The sequence below is a fragment of the Nicotiana tabacum genome, chromosome 2 (assembly GCF_000715075.1).
Source record: "Nicotiana tabacum cultivar K326 chromosome 2, ASM71507v2, whole genome shotgun sequence".
Taxonomy (NCBI): Eukaryota; Viridiplantae; Streptophyta; class Magnoliopsida; order Solanales; family Solanaceae; genus Nicotiana; species Nicotiana tabacum.
In genome coordinates, this window is record NC_134081.1 from 12,199,446 (window position 1) to 12,223,297 (window position 23,852).

General features: G+C 33.3%; 3 protein-coding genes across 3 annotated transcripts; all 3 read left to right on the forward strand.

Moving 5' to 3' along the window:
• Positions 1-486: 486 nt before the first annotated feature.
• LOC107764681 (protein OSB2, chloroplastic-like) lies at positions 487-3,508 on the forward strand. Its single transcript, XM_016583284.2, has one exon. It carries the CDS (start codon positions 618-620, stop codon positions 1,761-1,763), a length of 1,146 nt encoding a protein of 381 aa, XP_016438770.1. The 5' UTR covers positions 487-617; the 3' UTR covers positions 1,764-3,508.
• A 1,406-nt stretch (positions 3,509-4,914) lies between these two features.
• On the forward strand, positions 4,915-9,154 carry LOC107764680 (beta-1,4-xylosyltransferase IRX9). Its single transcript, XM_075230862.1, has 3 exons — positions 4,915-5,810; positions 7,213-7,441; positions 8,899-9,154. The coding sequence occupies exons 1-3, from the start codon at positions 5,059-5,061 to the stop codon at positions 9,010-9,012; spliced, it is 1,095 nt and encodes a 364-aa protein (XP_075086963.1). The 5' UTR covers positions 4,915-5,058; the 3' UTR covers positions 9,013-9,154.
• Positions 9,155-16,587: 7,433 nt separating this feature from the next.
• On the forward strand, positions 16,588-22,088 carry LOC107798642 (protein IQ-DOMAIN 3-like). Its single transcript, XM_016621662.2, has 6 exons — positions 16,588-16,850; positions 18,951-19,049; positions 19,140-19,460; positions 19,561-19,782; positions 20,309-20,428; positions 21,146-22,088. The coding sequence occupies exons 2-6, from the start codon at positions 18,975-18,977 to the stop codon at positions 21,809-21,811; spliced, it is 1,404 nt and encodes a 467-aa protein (XP_016477148.1). The 5' UTR covers positions 16,588-16,850; positions 18,951-18,974; the 3' UTR covers positions 21,812-22,088.
• Positions 22,089-23,852: the final 1,764 nt, after the last annotated feature.

Here is a 23,852-nt window from a genome sequence, read left to right on the forward strand (position 1 = left end):
AACACGAAAGATATTTCGTATACATGTACGAAAGATATACGAAATACGTTTTCTAAACAGAAGTATTTTCTCTAAAAATATATGTATATAGATGAATAAATTCGAAATATATACGTGTATACTACAAAAAAAAAGATGAAAAAATACATTTATAGGAAAGAGGGTTTGCATGCTTGATATTTTTCATGTATTGGGAAGACAAACATTCAATGGATGAGAGGGAATCATGAAGAGAAATTCAAAACCTAACGGGAAGGGCATTTTCGGTATAAAATTTATCCGAAAATCCTAATTTGGGTGTGATTTTACTTTAATAACCCCATTTGGATCATTGTAGCGAAAAATGGTGTGGCCCAAAGGAATTTTCCATAACAAAAACAATTTGGCAAAAGAAAATAAACCAAAAGGTAGAATATTGTAATTATATGAAATTTAGGGAGGCTAGCATAAATATGCAAACATTCCCAATTCGCTGGACCAAAAACATTAAACCCCAGTATTGCCAGCAGAAAACCCTTCTGCTTCTTCCCATAAAATCATTTCCATCTTCAGAAATTCACACAAAACCTAATCACTATATGAAAAATTCAGACTTTCTCTAAAACCCAATTTCAACCATGAATTTCTTAACAAAAACAATAGCAAATAGGACCTTATCCTCCTCTTCATACCCCAAAAAATGCCAACTTTTTCAATCTTTTTCAAGATTTGTCTCTAAAACAACCACCCCAAGAAAATCCAAAATCCCAAAACCCCAAGAACCCTCTTCATCTTATTCTCTCACCCCTCCAAAAATTGAAACCAATGAAGCTGAAAATATATCTTCTTGGCCAAAGCCAAGTGAAATCCCTTACCAATCAAAAGTTGCAAATTTTGTCAATCTTGTTGGTTTTGTGCAAACCCCAATTCAGTTTGAAACTTCCCCTGATGGGAATTACTGTGCTGGTACTATTCTTGCTCATGAGAGTAATGATAATAATAATAGTAATAATAACTCTATTTTAATGATTCCTGTTGTGTTTGTTGGTGATTTAGCTCATGTTGTGGCTTGTCATGTAAAGGAAAATGATTCTGTTTATGTTTCTGGGAAGTTTTCTATGGATCCAATGCCTTGTGAAATTATGGATAAATATAAGTTCTCTTTTCATATTGTTGCTGAAAATGTTAACTTTGTTCAAGGTCTGAAACAAATAGCTCCCCGAAAGGCGAGGGGACAGTTTGTTTATCCGAAAAGTAGTACTAAGCAGCAGCATTCTGATAATGAGAAAGATATTAGCTTGTCTACTTTGGAAAATGATGATTCTGTTGTTAATTCGGGTGGTGGGAGTAAGTCGGAGGGAGGTGATGAATGGAGGGACCTTATCAAGAATCCGAAACAATGGTGGGATTGTCGGAAGGCAAAGTTAGATGGGATTGTAAAAGCAAGGCACCCTGATTTCAAGAAGAAGGATAGTAGTAGTATTGCATTGTGGCTTGAGAATGCGCCGAGGTGGGTACTTGAGGGAGTTGAAGGACTTGAATTTGATGTATATGTTCCGAAATCTAAAGGAGTAGGAAAGGAGGTGGATTCTTGGAAAGATTTGTTGGAAAATCCTGATAAATGGTGGGATAATAGAGCTACTAAGTTGAATCAGAAAGCACCTGATTTTAAGCACAAGAATACTGGTATTGGGCTTTGGGTCGATAACTCACCAGATTGGGTGTTGTCTCAGTTGCCACCATTGAGAGATCAACGTGCTGAATATAAGATGAACCAGAGCTAAAACGTGTTGCGCAGCAACTCCACTTTAGGTAGAGTTTCCATGTAATCTTGATGCTATAACATTAGACTTTGTGCAGTATAGTCAAATCCTGGCCACCTAAAAGTTTGAGAAGTGTTGAGGTGGAGGGAAGCGCATTATCGTTATGCTTGTGAAGTACTTATTATCCCCTATAGTGGTTCATCTTATAGCACTTTCTTATGATAGTTTTGTTATCCGATGCATCTTTTATTTATGATTTTGGTGAATATGAAGATCTTGATTTTAGTATTTTGAGAATAGCAGTGCTATTTGTTGATTCCTCATACTTAAGCTCCGAGGCCAAGCCAATTTTTTGCATGAAAACTTTTCTCAAATTCTGTGTGTTAATTAGATTTACGACATGCATTATCAAGGAAACTATATAATGAGATGTTAGTAAAACAATATGGCATGTCGAAAATTAGTAAAGAGAAAATGGAGGGTAAAAGAATGACACTAGTTTGAATGTATCTAAGCACATTAGTTTGAAACTTTCACCAGCTATCTTTTCTTGAATGATGATCTCAAGCTTGGCTATCCGACACTGTTATGTCATGTCCGAGATTTAGACATGGAGTTGCTATATTATACAAAACTATCAGTAATAATTCTATGCTCCAGCCTCCAGGTATGACATTGTTGAAAACAGATCCATGTTAGATCACTAGTCTGTTCTTTCTGCTGCCCGGCGTCTTGGTAAATTTTGGACAGCCTGAAGTCTGCAGGTAAGTGACAATTGGCTCTATAGCCAGTAAAACTTTGTCCATAATTTTTTTATTTGGCTAGAGTTATAGGGTGGCCAGGATATGCACACCTTCATCTTTACATGCGGTCAGTTACAATTGAAGCTATTCAAAATCAAAATGTATCGCCAAAGAATCAGTACCAGGTATAGATTGATCACTATTGCCAGTAAGTTTCCAAGAAAATTTACTTGCAGGGACATTTTTTAATTCGTAGACTACAACTTGAGCAACAACAACAACAACAATCCCGTATAACCCCACAAGTGGGGTATGAGGAGAGTATGTGTACGCAGACCTTACCCCTACCTTGGTGGTGTAGAGAGGTTGTTTTCGATAGACCCTCGGCTCAAGAAGACGAAAAGAGACAATAGAAAGTAACAGACTAACAGCAACAGAGGCCAGAAAGAGACTAGTGACTACAGCTGTTTGTTGGTTTAGCAAACTGCAGTCAACGCAGTTGGTACTCAATTTCCCTGCAGTTCCACTATTATGTAGGAATATCACTAGCTGTTTTATTCAAGATGATAAGAAGAATGCTTGTCTTAGGAATATCAATCTTTTTGAGGAAATAATTTGAGTTCCTGGAAAAACATTATTAGGCATAGGGACATAAAAGGATGACATTTAATAAAGAAGCAAGTTGTGTTGATTGGTTGGTAGTGGAGTATAAATTATAGATTAGTCTGAAATATTTTGAAATTATTGCTGGTTATTTAGGATTCTACTTATAGACATGTTTAGAATGGCTCCAGTAGCTAAATTTATGTCAAGTCTGGTTGCTCGGGCTTTTGTACCTTTTGACCGTGGTATGGTATTGCCAGATCATGAGCTTTGGTCAGTTTAGAGACTATACATGTTCCTAATTGCTCCCTTAACATTACCGTTAGGGGTCGTTTGGTCGAAGACAAGTTATGTTGGAATTAGTTATCTATGTTGTATTAATTCTGGGATTGTCAATTTTACTGTTTTACCGTAGGATAATTTATCCTGGATTACTGTTTCACCCTCTGGCAAGTATAATTTATCTCGGTACTATTTTTAATCCTAGGATTAGTGACCAAACCAAAGGATAAGGAGTACTAAATTTTTATTTCAGGATTATTTTTGCTTATCCATCATACCAAACAACCCCTTATTATAACATAGATGACTTTCTTGAAGTAAGTTATGGATGTCAATTCCTATGTGTATAATATGGATTGTGTGGTTAGAGAACAAAAGATGCTACTGAAGATAAAAAAGGAACCGATTTCCTTTGTTAAATGCAGATTCAGAACTTGTTTTACTGGAAGAGAGGGAATGTTGTAACCGGCTTGATAAAAACGAAGAATTTGCGCAATTTCTTTTCTAATAAGTGATTGATGGATCATAGAGAATTTGGGTTTGATTAATAAGTTTACACCCACTTAACAAACTTGGTTGACGAACATAGTTTATGCGCCACTAATATTAGCAGTTTGTCGAGCATTTTACAAACTCGCACCATCCATTTCAATTAGTTTATCCGCTAATGCACCGCTAATTTACTACCTAAGTTTGAGCCTAATAAAATTTAATCTTCCAAGAGGAATGAGATTTGCCACCTTATTTGCTTGTATTCCACACAAGTTCTTAACAGAAACTCTTATAAAGAAAGTAGTTAAAATTTCTCAATCCCATTTTCTTTTTGGGGTAAATTAGGGAATTTGCAACTGCTACTCTTTGGGTGTAATAGCTCGCAAATCACACTGGAGAGGTAAACCGTATTAGGCAAGCTCCGTACAACGAGCTCTACCGAGAAAACATGCGGGGGTTAATATAAAGAAAGTAGTTAAAAATTCTCAATCCTTAACTAGTTTCTTTTCTTTCTTTTTTCAGGTTTTAGACTAGCAAAAAAAAAAACAAAGACTAGAACTAGGAATTAATTTGTGTCTATTATTGACTAACGCTCTAATTAAGTATCAAAATGAGTTCATGAACTAAACTTGCCTCCTATTTTAAGTGAGTAATAATTGACAGTTTCCTTCAAAATATATACTTTAGGTGAGTTTGATAAATTTATATTGTCACCGACTTGCTTAAATAATTCAATTAAATTAAAAAAATATGAAAAATAGCAGGTGCATGCCGTTTCAAATAGGAAAATCATTTCTTGCTTCCTAAAACTTGACATTTTAGGTGTATGAGCTTTCTATCTCAACTACTATTTGGTATAGAAAGCAACTTATTTCCTTCTGCATATGATTAATTTCTTTGCTTTATTTCTTCTTTCTTTTACTTCAAGCAAAACCCCTCACCCAATAAAATAAATAAAATTGAGAAAACAACTAACACTTTGTTTTATTCAACCAACACCTTCAATTATATGTTTGTTAGCTCCCTATATAATTTTTTTCACCAAATTGATAGAAAAAAAAGGTTTTTTTCTTCTCATTTCTCAACCATATTAGTTATATATAATTTCCATGCTACATTTCCTTGCCTATTGCATCATCATTTCCTTATATTTTTCATCTTAGTGAAGAAAACCAAGATTCTTCACATTTTAAATCATGGTTTCTTTAGAAAGATCAAAGAAAAAAGTGCAACTATGGAAGAAAGCAATTGTTCATTTTCTTCTTTGTTTTGTTATGGGGTTTTTCACTGGCTTTGCTCCAACAGGCAAAGGTTCATTGTTTTCCACTAGGAATATTGCTATTCCTAAAATTCCTCAATCAAATCAAACACAACCAAATATGTTGCACCATTCAAGATTAGAAAGTGAGATTTTCAATAAACCTCTGTTAGACGAAACATCAACAACAGTAGCATCAGAATGGTTTAACTTAAACGATACGAGACATTCAGAAAAGGTCTTAGAAGAAAAAGAAGAAGAAGAAGGAGAAGAGCGACAAGAACAGGATCAAGATCAAGTTCAAGAACAAGAGGAAGCTAATGGTGAGTTCTTGAATCCGAGAAGGCTACTAATTATTGTCACTCCAACGAGCGCGAAAGATCAAAATAGAGGAATGCTACTAAGGAGATTATCAAACACATTGAGATTAATTCCACAACCAATTTTATGGGTGGTTGTGGAGCAACAAATTGAGGATTCAAATGTATCAAAAATACTTAGGAAAACTGGAATTATGTATAGGCACTTGGTTTTTAAGGAGAATTTCACTAATATACATGAAGAAGTGGATCATCAAAGAAATGTGGCTCTTAATCACATTGAACATCACAAGTTAAGTGGGATTGTTCATTTTGCTAGCCTATCAAATGTCTATGATCTCAGCTTCTTTGATGAACTTCGAGCAATTGAGTAAGTTTTCTTAATTTCTACTTCTCCATATTTTTTTAAAAATCATTTCCATTATAAATATTGCAATTTCTTTTTGTATGTAGGAGTTTATGTGATCGTTTAACTTAGGACCCGTTTGTCCATAGATATTTTTTCCCTTTTTTCTATTTTTTTTGCAAAAACATGTTTGTCCATGAAATTTGCAAGTTTTTGAAATTTTTGCGAAAATGAGTTTTTCAAAAACCAAAAAAGTGATTTTGACCACTTTTTAAAAAATTTCATAAACTTTGGTTTCCCTACTCACAAAACTGCAATACTTTTTCAAGTGAATTGCATGTCCAAACATAATTTCAAATTCCAAATACTGTTTTTCCACATAACTCCAAATACTACATCATTTCAAAAATTACAATTTTTATGTCCAAACGTCTACTTAGTTTCTTGAAAGAAAAAATAACCATTCAAGTTGTTTTAACATGTTATAGTAGGTAATATATCTTATTTTCCAGGTTACTAGTCGCACTTTTTATAAACGGTTAGCTATAGTCATCTTTTAAATGACCTGAAGCTTTTTTTATGTGGTTAGTGTAGATAAGTTAAACACGAATCATTTGGATAATCTCAAGTCATTTAAGTAAGTGTTAGTTGGGGAACTTCTGCCCCGCAGATTTAAATAACATGAAAAAATAGTAGTTTTTGATCAAATCCTAAGTTAGTGGGCTCATTTTCTTGGCTCTTATAGGTCTTATTACTACTTAAACAAGCATCAATAACAGCTAGCTAATTATAATGTTAAAATCAAGCCTAACTAATAGAATAAGTTTTATCATATCCAAACTCTCTTTTTTCATATTATTTTGGTTAATTTTATTAAACGTAAGTGTTAACACAGATTCTTTAAATAATTAAGCATCTTGTATTATGTCTTTATAAAGGGAGAATCCAAGAAAATCTTTGACAACTTATACAAACACATGGCTCATTGAGTCTCATTACTCTATAATACATTCTTTATTAGAATTTTAGCTTGACAATAAAAATAAAAGTTGATGCTATTATTTGTTTATTGTTTTCTTTTCTATTCTTGAGCCGAGTGTCTACATGAAACAACCTCTCTATCTTCATAAAGTTGGGATAAGGTCTGCGTAAACACTACTTTCCCCAGACCCCACTTGTAGAATTTCACTGGGTTTGTTGTTGTTGTTGTTGGCTTGACAATAAATAAAAGGTCAATCTGGTACACTAAATTGCACAGGTCCAGAGAAGGGCCGGATCATATTAAATTTATTATATGCAACGCTACCTTGTATTTTTATAAAAGACGATTTTCATAGCTTGAACCTGTGATTTTCAGGTCACATAACGGTTTTGAGAACCAAAAAAGGGAAATATTTGATTTTATGGCCTATGTTTTAAATTGCAGGGGATTTGGGACATGGCCAATGGCATTATTATCTGCAAACAAGAAGGAAGTGATAATAGAGGGACCAGTTTGTGATTCATCTGAAGTTATGGGGTGGCATTTGAAGAAAGCAAATAATTCAACAGATGAAAGGCCTCCAATTAGAGTTTCAAGTGTTGCTTTTAACAGTTCAATTCTTTGGGATCCAGAAAGATGGGGTCGCACTTCTTCTATTCAAGACACTTCTCAGGTATATATTATTTACTATACAATTTTTCAAGTTAATTAAGTGGGCGTTTGGACATAAGAATTGTGAAAAAAAATAAAAAAATAAAAAGTGAAAATAATGTTTAATAATTAGAGTTGTTTTTTTACATGAATACAATTTGAAGCTGTTATTAAATTTTGTGAGTAATTTGAAGTGAAAATTTTGAAAAATAATTTTTTGGATTTTTTTTCAAATTTTCGAAAAATTTCAAAATTCAACTTCACGTTATATATGAAATTTCATGGTCAACTACTGATTCCGAAAAAAATAAAAATAAAATAAAAGTAATTTTTTTTATGGGCGAACATGCCCTAACTTTGGTAAAAGTCATTTTAATTAAGTTGATCTTATCAAATGACATTAATTGGAGAATACTTTGTAAATAGTTTTGATAACAACACCAACAATAAATAACGAAAAAATGACACTGTATAACCAAAATATATATATATATATATATATATATATTGTATTTGTATTTATTTTCTATGTTATGTACAAAAAATATACAAATTATATATACTTTTGTGGCTACCTGATATAAATAATTTCGGCCGCGAACTAAAAGTGATCTTTGCCCTAATAACTACGCATAAGTCCCAAAAGTATTGGGGGTTAACTATGTGAATCCCCACTTTCTCCATTTCAAGAAAATGGATATCTTGCACTAAATTTCTCTTCTAAATTGAAATATGAAAAATGTTTTTTTTTAAAACCTAAATTTTCAATTCCTACATCTATATGCAAGTGTTTTGTGTGCTGAAGAAAAAGGAAAAGAAAATTAAAATTTGTAGTTGAAGTGGTTACCTCAACAAGCTTCCATTAATCACCATCATTAGTTGAGAATAGACAGCCAAGTCTACATAAAAGCTAACACTGGCAATATACCTAAACATACAATTAATAATATATGACAACTAATTCTACCAAAACCTTCAACAAAATAAGTACTAGTGAAAATAAAAGAACAACTAACTCTACCAAAACCTTTTGATAAAAAATAAGTTATGAAAATAAAAGAGCAACTAACCTTCAGGATTTTCTCACTTTCTTAGGGTGTGTTTGGTACGAAGGAAGATATTTTCTGAAAAATATTTTTTAATTTTTGATATTTGATTGGCTTAAATATTTTAAAAATATTTTTCTCATGATTGGAGAAAAATAACTTCCCTATCCAAAGGAGGAAAAATATGTTTCACAAATATCGCTTTTGAAAAATAATAATAATAATAATAAGAAGAAGAAGAAGAAGAAGATAGATAGATAGATAGATAGATAGATAGATTCAACAAAGTACACCATAGACCCTACAATAAACATTAATCCAATCAAATAAAAAAACCTTAAATCAAATAAATTATGAGGACTACAATTTTTTAAAATAAGAAAATGTTAGTTCCTTTTGTGGCTCACCTTTTTTTTTTTCTTTGGATTTGCAGGATTCTTTGAAATTTGTGAGAAAGGAAGTTCTTGAAGACGAGACAAAATTGATGGGAATTCCACCAAATGATTGCTCCAAAATTTTGCTATGGAATCTCCCACTTTCAACATGAATATAAATCAGAGTTATTTTGACAAACAGAAGGAAAAAAAATAAGAGAAAGCAATAATCAATTAGCAATTCAGGATTATTTTTTTGTCATAATTCTCGTTTATCTTGTAATATTTATTATTATTCTATCCCTTTTTCTCGTCTTTTTTCTTGTCAATTACAATTTTGTTTCAGATATAGAAATACATTCCAATCCTGGCATTTCAATTGAAACTTTTCAAATAATTATAAAGTGTTATAAAATAAAAGCAATTTAGTAAAACATGAACAAGATATGTTGTTATGAAATAAAAGCAATTTAGTAAAACATGAACAAGAAATAGAGATATAGAGAAGGAAGAGATTTTCTTCTTCAATTGTGTGTATTTTCTTATCTATTACAAGGCCTTTATATAGGCATGAAAAGTGAAGAAAAATATGTCATTGAATATATCATTAAGCATAGAAATATATCATTGAATATGTCATTAAGCATTTGAGAAGATCATGGAGAAAGAGTAGACATCCACCATAATTTGATTTTTCTTATAACACTCCCCCTTGGATGTTCATAGATAATGTGCCTCGTTAAAACTTTATTAGGAAAAAACCCTATGGGAAAAAAATCCTAGTGAAGGAAAAAGAGTACACATGTTTAGAAATACGCATTTTGGTTGTCTCGTTAAAAACCTTGCAAGGAAAACCCAATGGGACAAAATCTTGTAAGGGAAAAAGAGTACAACACGTATTAACTCCCCCTGATGAGAGTATCAATTCACATCCTTGAGCCTTCGCATCCCAATCTTGTACACTAGTTTCTTGAAGGTTGACGTCGGTAGAGATTTGGTGAACAGATCAGCCATATTATCACTTGAACGGATCTGTTGCACATTGATATCACCATTCTTGTGAAGATCATGTGTGAAAAATAATTTTGGTGAAATTTACTTTGTCCTATCCCCTTTATGAATCCTCCCTTCAATTGGGCTATGCATACTGCATTGTCTTCATACAAAATTGTGGGTAGTTTGTCACACTTCAAACCACATTTGTCTCGAATAAGATGTATTATAGACCTCAACCATACACATTCTCGACTTGCTTCATAAATAGCAATTATCTCAGTATGATTAAATGAAGTAGCTACGATTGATTGCTTAATCGATCGCCAAGATATGGCAGTGTCTCCATATGTAAACACATAGCCTGTTTGAGATCGAGCCTTGTGTGGGTCATATAAATACCCAGTATCGGCATAACCAACAAGATCGGGACTGCAATCATTGCCATAAAATAATCCCATATCGGTAGTCCCTTTTAGATACCGCAATATGTGTTTGATTCCATTCCAATGTCTCCTTGTAGGAGCAGAGCTATATCTTGTTAAGACATTAACTGAAAAAGTTATGTCAGGCCTTGTAATGTTAGAAAGATACATTAGCGCACCAATTGCACTAAGATATGGTACTTCGCGACCAAGAAGCTCTTCATTATTTTCATGAGGTCGGGATGGATGTGCTTTATCCATATATAATCGCTTTAAAATTATTTTAGTGTATGCTGGTTGATGGACAAAAATTCCATCTTTCATATACTCAATTTGTAGACCAAAATAAAATTTTGTCTTTCCAAGATCTTTTATTTCAGATTCTTTCTTTAATTAGTCTACTGCTTTAGGAAGCTCCCTAGGAGTTCCAATGATATTTAAATCATCAGCATACACGGTGATTATAATAAATTTAGATCCAGATCTTTTTATAAAGACACAAGGACAAATTGAATCATTCTTGTACCCTTCTTTCAACATGTACTCACTCAGGTGATTATACCACATGCGCCCTGATTGTTTTAATCCGTATAAGGATTTTTGAAACTTTATTTAATAAATTTCTTGGAAACCTTAATATGCTTCAGAACAATTTAAATCCTTCAATAATTTTCATTATATGCATATTACGTTTTTCTTGTATTGCTAGATTAAAATCTGAAATGGCGACATCCACCACAGGAGAACATGTCTCTATATAATCAATGCCAGGATATTTATAAAAAAATTTGTGACACAAGTCGTCTTTATGTTTATCGACTTGACCTTTTTTTCGCACAAGAACACATTTATACCTCCACTGGTTTTATACTTTCAGATGTTGGGACTATCCGTCCAACTTCATATTTTTCAGGTGAAATTAATTTTCATTGCATATTTTTTATTTGGCCAATCATTTATTTGTCCAAATTTCATGACAGATTTGAGCTCAAGATCCTCGTCAATATTAATAATATTGAGCGCTACATTATATTAACAATATCGTCAACGATCATTTTATATCGGTTCTACTATTACCCAATAAAGACATAACTTATTGAGATCTCTTTATCTTATTATCTTCAGGTACCTGAGCCTCTCCCATGAGGTCTTATGAAGTGTTATGTCGTGGTGCTCTTCTAGAGCACTTGCCTCCTTATTATGACCATCTTGAACATTTGCTCATCTCCTTCTTCAAGGAGTTTTATCTTTGGAACCGATTAGTCTATTATGCTTCATGCATGCCATAGACTCTATTCATTATAAAATTTATTTTATTTGGAGCATTAGCAGCTGAATATGACATTTAGTTTTGGGTCAGCAAATACGCCTGGCAATATTTTGCAAATGAATTATCACTTGAACTTCAAGTTCACATTTTCTTGTACGAGAATCTAGATGTACTCATAATAATTCATTACATACATTACTTTTTCAGTTGCCCATTTTCTCCCCCTATTGTTGGGGTCACCAACAAATATCACTAGCCTTATTTGGGGATCCATCTTTGTGTATTGTGGTGAAATAATTAAATCATATAGTACATTCATATTTCTAGATGGAAATTATTTGGTTTCTGACCCTGAACCGATTGTGATAGGGAGAACTTATCATAACTTGGCTAGATGCGTACAAGTGTTGTTGTATATTAAATAATATATCACATACCAAATTTTATTTTGGCAATTTTGTTCTCATAACCAATGGTTTAGATATAATTGGAGGCATACAATTTCTGCTAAACCAACTTGGATTTAAACCAGTATTATCAAGATAAATCATCATAATTTATATTCTGGAACTGTGCTCTAATAATTTGAGCAATCAATCTTGCAAAAGCCAAACTACAAGTTGATAACAAATGCACATGTGACCATAGAATAAATGCATCTATTAAAATTATATAATAGTAAACGGTCCACATGGAAGGTGACTGAGCCCATATATTTATCACCTTTTATTTGTTCCATAAATCAAGAGATTCAATCCCAACCTTAACTAGTATATCATGAGAATAAGCAGCAGAAGAGAATTCTTGAAGAATCTTATATTTTTCTTCAATATATGCCAATGTAATTCTCAATTAATTTTTCGCATCATAATTGAACCGAGATGGTCAACCGGTCATGCCAACTAATATTTATTTCAGTAAACCTCTAGTTTACTTGTGGCTTGTGATTACATCATCATGCTTATACTTGTGTAGTACAAATAGAAGAAAAGTCAGGTAACATTTCATATTTACTCGGTATGATTATAGTAATATAAAGATATTCAATATTCTTTTCATTTATAGTCTCAATATGCCAACTACTTTGGCTAATATATTCGTAAATCAAAATGTTTCTTTTGAGACTTACTACAAGATTAATGTCATGAACAATTTTATTCATTCGGATAGTAACAAATTAGTTCTTTCAGATCTCTTAACTGCTTTTGTACTACAAGATCTTTTGTCACACCATCCATATAATGAATGTCTCATTCACAAAGAAAATCATATCATAATAATTGTCATGTTCAAAATGATCATAAGCAAAATAATTTCTTGCTTTAATTTTGCTTTTAATAACTTTCATAAGGCTTGATATATTTGGCGTATCACATGTATGCGATCAATGATATATTCATTATCTTTCTTTGTCTCAAACCTCCCTTAGAGGTGAGTTGTAGTATTTATCCAACCATGCACAAGTACATTATTATGCATAATCTTTATTACATATATATTTTCACATTCACTTTCAGGAATGAGTATACATTCTCAATGTTTATCACAAGTCACATTCTCTTCAAAGAATAGAGTATAATCATACAATATGATCTTTTTTTTCTTCATACCCATTTGATGGAAAATATTATCTTGTTCTCCCTTTTTATAATTACCATAGTGATAACTATTATTATTTTGGCCTTTCGCACGCCTACATTCATTTTTTAACCACTTGTCTTTATTTAGACTTATCATGCACTGCTATCACATTCACTTCAAGAATGGAGCAAATCAAGTGGGACAAGCTTCATGCTTTTTCATAATTTTTTTTTTAGTTATTATTATTATGAATATGGTGCACTAGGACTCAAACCCAATGTCTTACCCATATAAAGGCATGCTAGTTCATAATGCGTTGGAACTTGAATCCACCGTCTTTTCATCAACATAGTGCGTTGGGACTTGAACCCATCGTCTTACCCTCAATCTTTGGCATAATAGGCCAAAATTCACTAGGACTCACACTCGAGCCTTTAAAATATTATTACTTCATAATTATAGGTATAAGTAGATTAACTTTCAAGAAGACATATATAACTATTTCAATCTTGAAACAGTTCCTCTGCAATAAAAATGCTAGTTAGGATATATGCCATTTTTTTTAAATGATACAATCACTTTTATATTTTAATAAATTAATTAGGGGAAAGGTACAGATAACCTATAACCACTTATATTTCAAAGACTATAAGAACTTCACCAAAAAAATTCAATACGGAGGAATGAGCCTTATGTTTTCAGCAAAAATATTTAAGGCTTAATGCATAACTGTGACTATTATAAACTATAACTACAATGAGTTTATATTGATTGTATATTCCAATGCCAAATTTGTAAGGTACTGTAAAATCGCCTATATATTTGATAATTTTGCTTTCAATGAAATACATCATGTGATGGTAAAAATATTATTACTAAATTACCTTAATAATTATCTATCATAGTATGTAAAAGGTCAGAACATATATATACGTTGGAATATTATATTTGTCCTATAAGAGATGTAGCAAATAAAGACATACCTTTCCAATTCTTTATTTCAGTGGATACAATTGAAAAAAATATTTTAACTAAATACTGCACATAAAGTTAATACAAAGATATGAAAGTATGAATGGGTTTAGATGAATGTAAAACTTATCTTTGTATTATCATCCAAGACATTTTTCATTGTACTTGATCTCATTGTCTGCTTATAATTTACATAGTCTTGACGTAGAAGATCATGAAATGAGCAATTCATGCTGATAACGTATTATAAAATAAAAGCAATTTAGTAAAACATGAACAAGACATGTTGTTATGAAATAAAAGCAATTTAGTAAAATATGAACAAGAAATAGAGATAGAGAGAAGGAAGAGATTTTCTTCTTCAATTGTGTGTATTTTCTTATCTATTACAAGGCTTTTATATATGCATGAAAAGTGAAGAAAAATATGTCATTGAATATGTCATTAAGCATAGAAATATGTCATTGAATATGTCATTAAGCATTTGAGAAGATCATGGAGAAAGAGTAGACATTCACCATAATTTGATTTCTTATAACATAAAGTACAATCATCCCTTTTTAAGTCCCACTAGGAGAGAATTAAATATTCAAACTTGTTGCTTAAATATAAATGAAAGCCACCTATTCTTTAATTGTACTTATTCTGCTACAAGTTGTTGGCATGGCAAAGAATAAAAAGAAAATGAAAATCTAGTCTACCCATATGGGAACTTAAAAAATCCTCTTCAAAGATTAGTCTTCTCTTAAGTTCTTTTCTTTTATCACTAATTATCAAATTTTGAATGAATGTTATCACTTATGATTTAACTTAGTATTTACTAATTTGAATGTAGTGGTCATCAGTTTGCTCCATGTTTTTTCCACAAAAAAATAAAACAAAGAAAAAAGGATTTACTTCAATTTTACGTCTATATTATTAACAGTCCGAATACGTTGGTTTTTTCTATTTCAAAAACTTTTGATGTTTTGTTATGGTTGTCACAAAGTTGACATTTTCAAATAATTTTGGTAAAACACCAGCTTCACTCTGATTGGAACGCTATTCGCTTTAAAGAAGTCACTGTCCATTAACAAACAAAAAGAACAAAACTTTGTTTTCTAACGATCCAAGGTTTTTGCTCATTAGAAAATGTGATTCAAAAATGAAAATATACTCATCAAAACAATATATAATCTTTGTCTGGTTTCCCACCTAGTGTCCGGTATCCGCATTTGTGCCCCACTAAATCTGACTTCATGCCGGAAAGTTCCATATTCTGGGTTAAAATGCTTTCTAACAAAGGCAATTTCATACCCAGAACTCGAACCAGAGACTTCTAATTAAAGATAAAAGAGTACTTACCACTCCATTACAACCCAGAATAACACAAACTTTGACTAATCATGTGATATCGTAAGTATATATTCCTAGTAGGTTGTTCTTCTACTATGAATGATGACATGTTAATAGACATAATAAGTCATTTCACTGTATACTTTGGACTGTAAATGTAATTTCAACCCACACAAATCACTACAATAAGCAGTATAGTTGAAAGCTGACAATAATGATTTAATATAGGAAAAATAAGGAATTCAATAACTGCTGTATCGAATATAGCTTATATATATATATATATATATATATATATATATATATATATATATATATATATTTGTATTTGACTAACATAATCAAATTTTGCAGCTATCGGATGTAAATAATTTCTGCCGCATGCTAAAATTAATCTTTACCCTTCAATATGCGTATATTGTGTACGTAAGTGTATATTTCAGTATGATATTTTATAATTGAACTCACAACCAAATAAGGAAAATTTTCGATCCCCTAGTGTGGATTCTTTTCTTCTCTGAATTTATCAATGCTTGAAATTGTTGTCGGCTTAATGGTTTGTTAAAAGCACATCAACAAGAACCCAGAGAGCACAAAAATCATTATTCATCAGAATTTATAAAAATATATATTTTAAAGAAGCATAGTGGAATTCGAGGGGTTAAGGGGTTGAGTAATTCAAGTGGGGTCCTGTTTTTCCAGCTCAAAGATGGGGTCACACACAAGCCAAAACCAGCTATTTCTTTCTACTCTTTTTTCTTTTTTCATCCGGTGACCGATATTTATAGCGGCTAAATTTGAATTCGCGCTACAAAATCTCACTTTAACAACTTGTTTTGATATCTGTTACCTATTGTATTATATCATATTAAGTATTGTATTAAATATAGTATTTATTTTTATTGTTATTTAAATTTTATTACATTTTATCATTAAATTCGTTTTTATATAACGACAAAAAATATCACTTTATATACTGATCGATTTGGTCTTGTATCCAATATTTTCTTTATAGCATTACAAATTTATCTTCGTATTAGTGCATGACATCATGAAACGACGACAAATAATATAATTAATTTATGTATTATATTTATCGAACATAATAAATTAATTACAATACGATAGATTATGACTATAAGATAACGAGCTACTAACAAAGACGACTTTACACTGGAATCAAGACGTGCTTAGAATTCTAATATCCTTTTTACTTAGAATTCTTCTCAGCCAAGATCTGCTTTCTCTCTCTTCTTTATCTCACTATTATTTTATTACTACTAGAAGTACTCAGTACTCACCTCAAAAGGGGTGGGGTGACACCTAATACCTCAAGGGGTCCAGCTCTTTTCTCATCTTTTTGTTTCTCTACTTTGGCGTTAGAGATATATATCTGAAATAAAGCTAAGTTCTTTCAAGAACGCAACAAAGAAATGTAAGCTTCCTTAGATCTGTCAAGCTCCAATTTTTACTGCATATTTTTCTTATTTCACCAATTTCAAGTTTAATGTATGCTTCTTTATTGTAATTTAGCTCTATATTTTTTTGTTTCCTGTTTGATTTTCATTTTTCTAAATTTTTTCTTCTTATTTTTGGGATATTTGATAAATGTATGTTTGATCTTTGGCCTATTGTTGAAAAGGAAGCTGATTGCAGTCACATTATGTAAATGTCTTTTAATTTGTATATTTTTTGTTGGATTGTTGCTATTTGGTGCTTAATTTGTCCAATTGGGTTAGTAGTTACTGTACTATTTGAATTAGATTGAGCTAATATAGACACTTTAAAAAGTTGGGATCTTAATTAGCAATGAAAGTTTAATTCACAGATCTTAGATTATAATCCCAAATCTCCATTATCTCTATAGATAGTCACAATTAAAGTTGTTGTACATTTTATTTGAGTTAATACCCTAAAACCCCCTTAAACTATCATATTTTTGTTAGTTTACTATTTAAACTATTCGGTGTCCCCAAAATACCACTGAACTATATTGCCCTTCGTATTAAAATCCCCTAGTCGCTGACCTGGCATTATGTGTGTAAATACTAGCTTGGGAGCGCGTGACAATTGAAAAAAGCCATCAAAATGGCTCACCTGAAAGAAAATAATGACTAATTAGCCTAACACTCTTTCAAATTAATTTGTTTTAATAAATATTCTCCTTATTTTAGTTATATCCATCTTTCTTGCTCATTTTTCATCATTCTTCCTTATTTTTTCACCTTTCTTCTTTATTTTTCATCTTCTTCTTCATTTTTTAACTTTTTTTCTTCCGTTCTCCATATGGGTGTCCTCTAAAATAATTTCTCCCTCTCTTGTGAAATGATTTATTCTCTTTTTCTTTAGTCTTTTTTCATGTCTTACACATATTGTTGAAAGAATACCAATTTAAATCTTCTTATTAAACTCAACACCTTGCAGAGAATAAAGTTGAACATCTTAAACCTTCTTTATGTAATCTGAAATTAGAGAATGTAATTGTTGGCCAATTGGTTTTTTATTTGCGAAATTTTATTTTGTGTAATCTTTTTTATGTAATATAAAATGACTTTTAAGAAATGCAACACTATATGCCTTTATTTATATTTTTACTGTGCTACAAAGTGAATATAAATAAGGACTTATCAATTGGAGTCTAGCATAAAGCACAATCACAATTAAACCTAAAATTAACACAATACATTAGATATTATTTTGGCCAAAACTCCTAGAATTAATTAATCATTCGAGAGTAATACATCATGAGTAAACTATATAAAAAACTTTGTACAAACCATAAGCTAATATAGTTAGACAGACGTACCTTTAAAAGTCCAACATTGGTTTTAGTATATAGGAAAATATAGTTCGGGGGGGTTTTGGGGACACCAAATAGTTTAAATAGGTAACTGACATAAAAGTGATAGTTTATGCGGGTTTTAGGCTGAGTTAAATAGCCACGTGTAGTGCTACATGGCACGTTTTTTAAATAATTAGGAGCGTGTACTGCACGCACCTCTAAGAATGCAATGATGGGTTTTTAATATGAAGGGCAATATAGTTCAGGGGGTTTTGGGGACACCGAATAGTTTAAGCAGGAAACTGACAAAAACTTAATAACTTAGGGGGATTTTGGGGTATTAAATAATAATTCACAAATTTGTGAGCCGTACACCAAGAGAACTAGCTCTGGTATTTAAGTGGAGAAGGGTAGAGCGTCGGGCCCATCATCCCCAAGTTTCAAAGTATGTGGTCAGAGGCGGAGTTAAGATTTGAAGTTTATGGGTTAAGGAATGTAATTTGTTTAAGTTACTGGGTTCTAAATTAATAAATTGTATATATTCGATGAATTTCTTAAGACAAATACATGATTTGGACAAAAGCTACTGGGTTTGGCCGAACCCATAGGTCGTGCTCTAGCTCCGCCCCTAGCTATGGTCCGCCCAAAGGGTCGGCTTCAGATGGATTTCTCGATCATAACAAAAAATTCACAAAAATTGTGTGATGCATTTTGATGTAGATTAAATAATTAATGTAATGTATTATGTTATAGGGCAAATTGAGGAATGAAAAGAAGATGGGGAGGAAAGGAAGCTGGTTTTCTTCTGTAAAGAAGGCTCTGAGCCCTGATCCTAAGGAAAAGGCAGACAAGGTATACTGAAATAGCAATTCCCTACTCCTTTCCTTATGAAAATTATCTCTTTTATCGATGGTTCTGATATTTATTGTGCTTAAATTTCAGAAAGCAAGTAAATCAAAGAAGAAATGGTTCGGGAAAGAAAAGCAGACGCTCCCCGATTCTTCGACTGTGGTGACCGCCACGGTGTCGCCTCCTCGTCCTGCCCCTCCTGTGGAAGAGATCAAATTTGATGAAGTGGAAGAGGAGCAGACGAAACATGCTTATTCCATCGCAGTTGCCACAGCTGCTGCTGCTGAAGCTGCTGTTGCAGCTGCCCATGCTGCTGCAGAGGTTGTTCGATTAACTACAGTAAACCAATTCGCTGGTAAATCAAATGAAGAAGTAGCTGCAATCCGAGTTCAGACTGCCTTTCGAGGTTATCTGGTATGCTTTTTTAAATTATAGTGTTCATTTTGCTTTGTGTGATATTTCCTTATGTAGGAGCATTTTTTTAATTGTTTGACTTTTGGTTTATCATCTGTAGGCGAGGAGGGCATTGAGGGCATTAAGAGGACTTGTCAGACTCAAATCACTTGTCGATGGACCTACTGCCAAACGACAAACGGCAAATGCTCTCAAATGCATGCAGGCTTCATCTCGTGTTCAATCTCAGATTAGTTCTAGAAGGATCAGGATGCTGGAGGAGAACCGAGCTCTCCAGAGGCAGCTTATGCAGAAGCATGCGAAAGAACTCGAGAGTTTGAGGGTTAGTTTCTTTCTTTATTTCTGGCGGAACATGATTCTCCAATAGGCACGCCTGAGATGAATCTTCCCGTCAAAATAACTAGGATGCCATTAGTCATATTTAGTGTCTCATTGAAAGTTCAGGAGGAAAATGATGTGTCAATTTATGGGAATGGTGACATCAGAATATGCAGCAAGATGGGATTAGAATTAGATATATCAACATTTGACCATCCAGTTATAAGCCACTGAAAATTTTCTGTTTACATAGTTGACCGGTTTAAACGTCTGGTCTGTTTGTCCCAACTTGTAATTGGTCAATTCCCTTCTATTTTTGAGCAATATTTGTTTGTTCCTATTGCTCTCTTGTGAACAGCTTAGGGATCTTTGTAGTATTCTGAGTTGTCAGCCAAGTTTATACTACCATTTCTTTTCTTTGGAGGGGGCTTTCATCTTTGGGTGAATTATCTATATACTGGTGGCTATATGAACTTTTCTGAATGAAGTCGAAGTTCTCATATCACTCTTTGTTTTCTCATATTTGATAGAGAGAAGAGGAATGGGATGATAGTCTACAATCACAGGAGCAGGTTGAAGCTAGCTTGCTCAGCAAATATGAAGCTGCAATTAGACGAGAAAGAGCACTTGCGTATTCATATTCTCACCAGGTATTCAACTAATATTTGTTTTATTGATAAAAAAAGGGCAAAAGGGCAGCCCGGTGCACAAAGCATCCCGCGTTCACGCATGGTCCGTGGAAGGGCTGCACCCCAAGATGTCTGATGTAGGCAGTCTACCCTGATGCAAGCATCAATGGCTAATTCCATGGCTCGAATATGTGATCTTTAGACAAGAGGGGTTGCTGTGATGGTAAGCAACCTCCACTTCCAACCAAGAGGTTGTGAGTTCGAGTCACCCCAAGAGCAAGGTGAGGAGTTCTTGGAGGGAAGGATGCCGAGGGTCTATTGGAAACAGCCTCTCTACCTCATGGTAGGGATAAGGTCTGCGTACACACCACCCTCCCCAGACCCCACTAGTGGGATTATACTGGGTTGTTGTTGTTGTTGTTGTTGAACATGTGATCTATAGATAGAATTATCATTTTTAGAGGACAGTCCAGGTGCAAAAGCCTACATTTGGTCCATGGGTTGGTTTTAGATGTATGCCACATCCTAAAGTGCAAAGACCCTTTTTCTCAATACTGCTAACATTCACATAGTCCAAAATTAAGAATGGATGATTGCTAATAGCTAGGCCTCGAGCCCTATTATACAAGATGTAATGCAAGACTAGAGATAGAAAGGTTGATGTATGTTATCATTATCATCTTTCTCGAGCTACTAAGGACAATTTGTCATTGATTCTGTAAAATTTTAACTGAACAGCAAACCTGGAAGAAATCATCAAGATCTGCCAATTTGTTGTTTATGGATCCAACCAATCCTCAGTGGGGTTGGAGCTGGCTAGAGCGATGGACAGGTGCTAGGCCTTGGGAAACTCAAAGCTTATCTGAGAAAGAACGTAAAAATGATCAGATGTCTGTTAGAAGCATGAGCATTACTGGAGGAGAAATTGCCAGGGCGTTTGCCCGTCATCAGCTGAATTCTGAACTCCCTTCATCCCCTACTACTCCTTCGAAGCCAGCCACTTCAGTAACAGCGAGAAAACTGAAATCAGCAAGCCCAAGAGTTAGTGCAATAAACCAAGATGATGATGATGCTCGAAGCATGTTTAGCGTGCAATCAGAACGGAACAGGAGGCATAGCATTGCAGGGTCATCTATAAGAGACGATGAGAGCTTGGCGAGCTCTCCCTCAGTCCCAAGTTACATGGCCTCTACGAAGTCTGCAAAAGCAAAAACACGGTTGCAGAGTCCATTGGGCGTGGAGAACGGCACACCACAAAAGGGATCAGCAGGGCCTGTGAAGAAGCGGCTCTCTTATCCACCTTCACCTGCCCGGCCAAGGCGGCATTCAGGCCCACCAAAAATTAACAACACCTCATTTAACACCTCCATCGTTGAGGATAATGTGAATGTTGTCGTCAACTAATAAGCGCCCCTACCACCGCTCTTCTGGTTTATAGGTATGCATTAAAAATGTCATTCATTGTGCAACCTCAACTGCACCATAAAATTCTTATTAATTCATTGCTGTACGGGCTTGCCCTGGATGGTTCTTGCCTTTTATTTTACTTTCTCCCACGGTTGTTGAACATAGAAATGCAATAGTTGTGAATCATTTTAGACAACATTTCCTTGATTGTGATTACATATAATTCAATTTTTATTTATGTACCCTAATAGTGAAAGAATAAGATATTACTCCACTATTTATATGTTCAGCCAGTTGTATACTTGAATACTTGACATAGTTGCTATATCATGTATTGGTTTTGCCTGCTAAGAGTTCTGGGGATGGTCGTCAGATTTGCCTTGAACATGCACTTTTTGATTCAATCAAAATCTGCTTGTGTATAGGGTGTCCACTACTAATATATCACTATTTTCTAAAATCATATACATGTATATATAAAGTTTTTGCCTAAATTTATGGGTGCCGGTGACCCCTCTCGGTGCCTCTGGCCTTGAACCTGAATGTTGATCCCAATCAAGTATCACTACTCTAGCATTATCATTGCTAGCGTAGGGTCTCTACCGCTTGAGGCATCCACAACATCGGTGAGGTGGATTCAGAATTTAAAGGTAGTTGATGCACCTCTTCGTATATTCAGAAATTTTATTTAATTTTGATATACATGCTCGAGACACTGAGCGCTATGGTAAACAGGTATTCTCACTGTTTGTTTTGATGAGGCATTTGCACTTATAGATTCTGGATCTGCATAATCTTGTGTACAGTGGCGGAGCCACATTCAACCAAGGGGTGTATTTATATAAATTACACTGTATTGTTATATAAATTTTTTTGTTTTATGTATATTTATTACACGTTGACTCCCTTTGATTTTTTGGTGTATTTAATTTTTTATATCTTGACATCCCTTAATGAAATTCTGGCTCCGCCACTGCTTGTGTATGGTACTTTGCATTTTATGTTGAGAGGTACAATCCATCTTAAAATGATCAGTTTTATACCCAGATTGCTCGTTTTCCATAAAATGAATGATTGGAAATATACACATGAAGTGTGAACGATCAAAGTCATCTCGGATAAAAAGAGTGTTCTCTATTAATTGGTTTGTTTACTGAAAATATAAACAAGAAATATTAACTACTTAAGCATACTACCACAAGGATTTAGATAGCTAATGGCGAATAAATTTAAAAATAGGGCAACCTGGTGCACTAATAAGCTCCCACTATGTGTAGAGTTCGGGGAAGGGGTCGGATCATAATGATATATTATACGCAATCTTATCCAAAAGTGTTTGCACGGCTCGAACCAGTAACATCCTTATCACATAGCAACAATTTTTACCAGCTACGCCAAGGTTCACCTTCTAATAGCAGATAAAGTATGGGTGAAAATCATTTTCCGCTTCCAACGTTGCTTTAAAAATTAGACCCCCGATCCAATTTTGAATAATAGACATTCCCTTTAATTCTTGCTACTAAATTAAGAAACCAAATACATTTCCAATACTAACATCTCTCTTTAATTCTTGCACGCTTATAAAAATACGTAAGCTCCTTCTCCACGACCTTTTTGATACTGAATTTGAATAGAGACTGTTAAAATTTAATGAGACCTTAAAAAAGTAATAACCGCACTGAGTGTTTATATCAAAGCCATATCAACTTATACTATTAAGTGATTTGGCAAAGTGAAAATGTAGATTAATTAACCATGATTAAGTGTGAGAAGTTTTATGTAAACTAGGGGTCGCCTTCCTTGAATCAAGTAAAGCATCTGCTTTATGCCTCACATTTGTAGGGACTCCATTTTTTTTTACACCTAATAGGCTATATATATATTTTAAAAAAGTTATGTAAAGTAAAAAGACTTGATTTCTTTTTTAACAAATATAGAGAAGAAAGATTTGCAATTGCTATGATTTCTGCCAAGTGTATAATTGCAATTGCTTGCATAACTAATGCATAAGTTCAAAAAGTGTACCAAACAAAGTATT

Bases quoted from the DNA above. Each gene is read 5' to 3' on its own strand.
- LOC107764681 (XM_016583284.2), top strand. From the start codon at position 618: ATGAATTTCTTAACAAAAACAATAGCAAATAGGACCTTATCCTCCTCT.
- LOC107764680 (XM_075230862.1), top strand. From the start codon at position 5,059: ATGGTTTCTTTAGAAAGATCAAAGAAAAAAGTGCAACTATGGAAGAAA. The intron at 5,811-7,212 runs GTAAGTTTTCTT...TTTAAATTGCAG, and splicing joins GATGAACTTCGAGCAATTGA to GGGATTTGGGACATGGCCAA. The intron at 7,442-8,898 runs GTATATATTATT...TTGGATTTGCAG, and splicing joins CTATTCAAGACACTTCTCAG to GATTCTTTGAAATTTGTGAG.
- LOC107798642 (XM_016621662.2), top strand. From the start codon at position 18,975: ATGGGGAGGAAAGGAAGCTGGTTTTCTTCTGTAAAGAAGGCTCTGAGC. The intron at 19,783-20,308 runs GTTAGTTTCTTT...CATATTTGATAG, and splicing joins AAGAACTCGAGAGTTTGAGG to AGAGAAGAGGAATGGGATGA. The intron at 20,429-21,145 runs GTATTCAACTAA...TTAACTGAACAG, and splicing joins CGTATTCATATTCTCACCAG to CAAACCTGGAAGAAATCATC.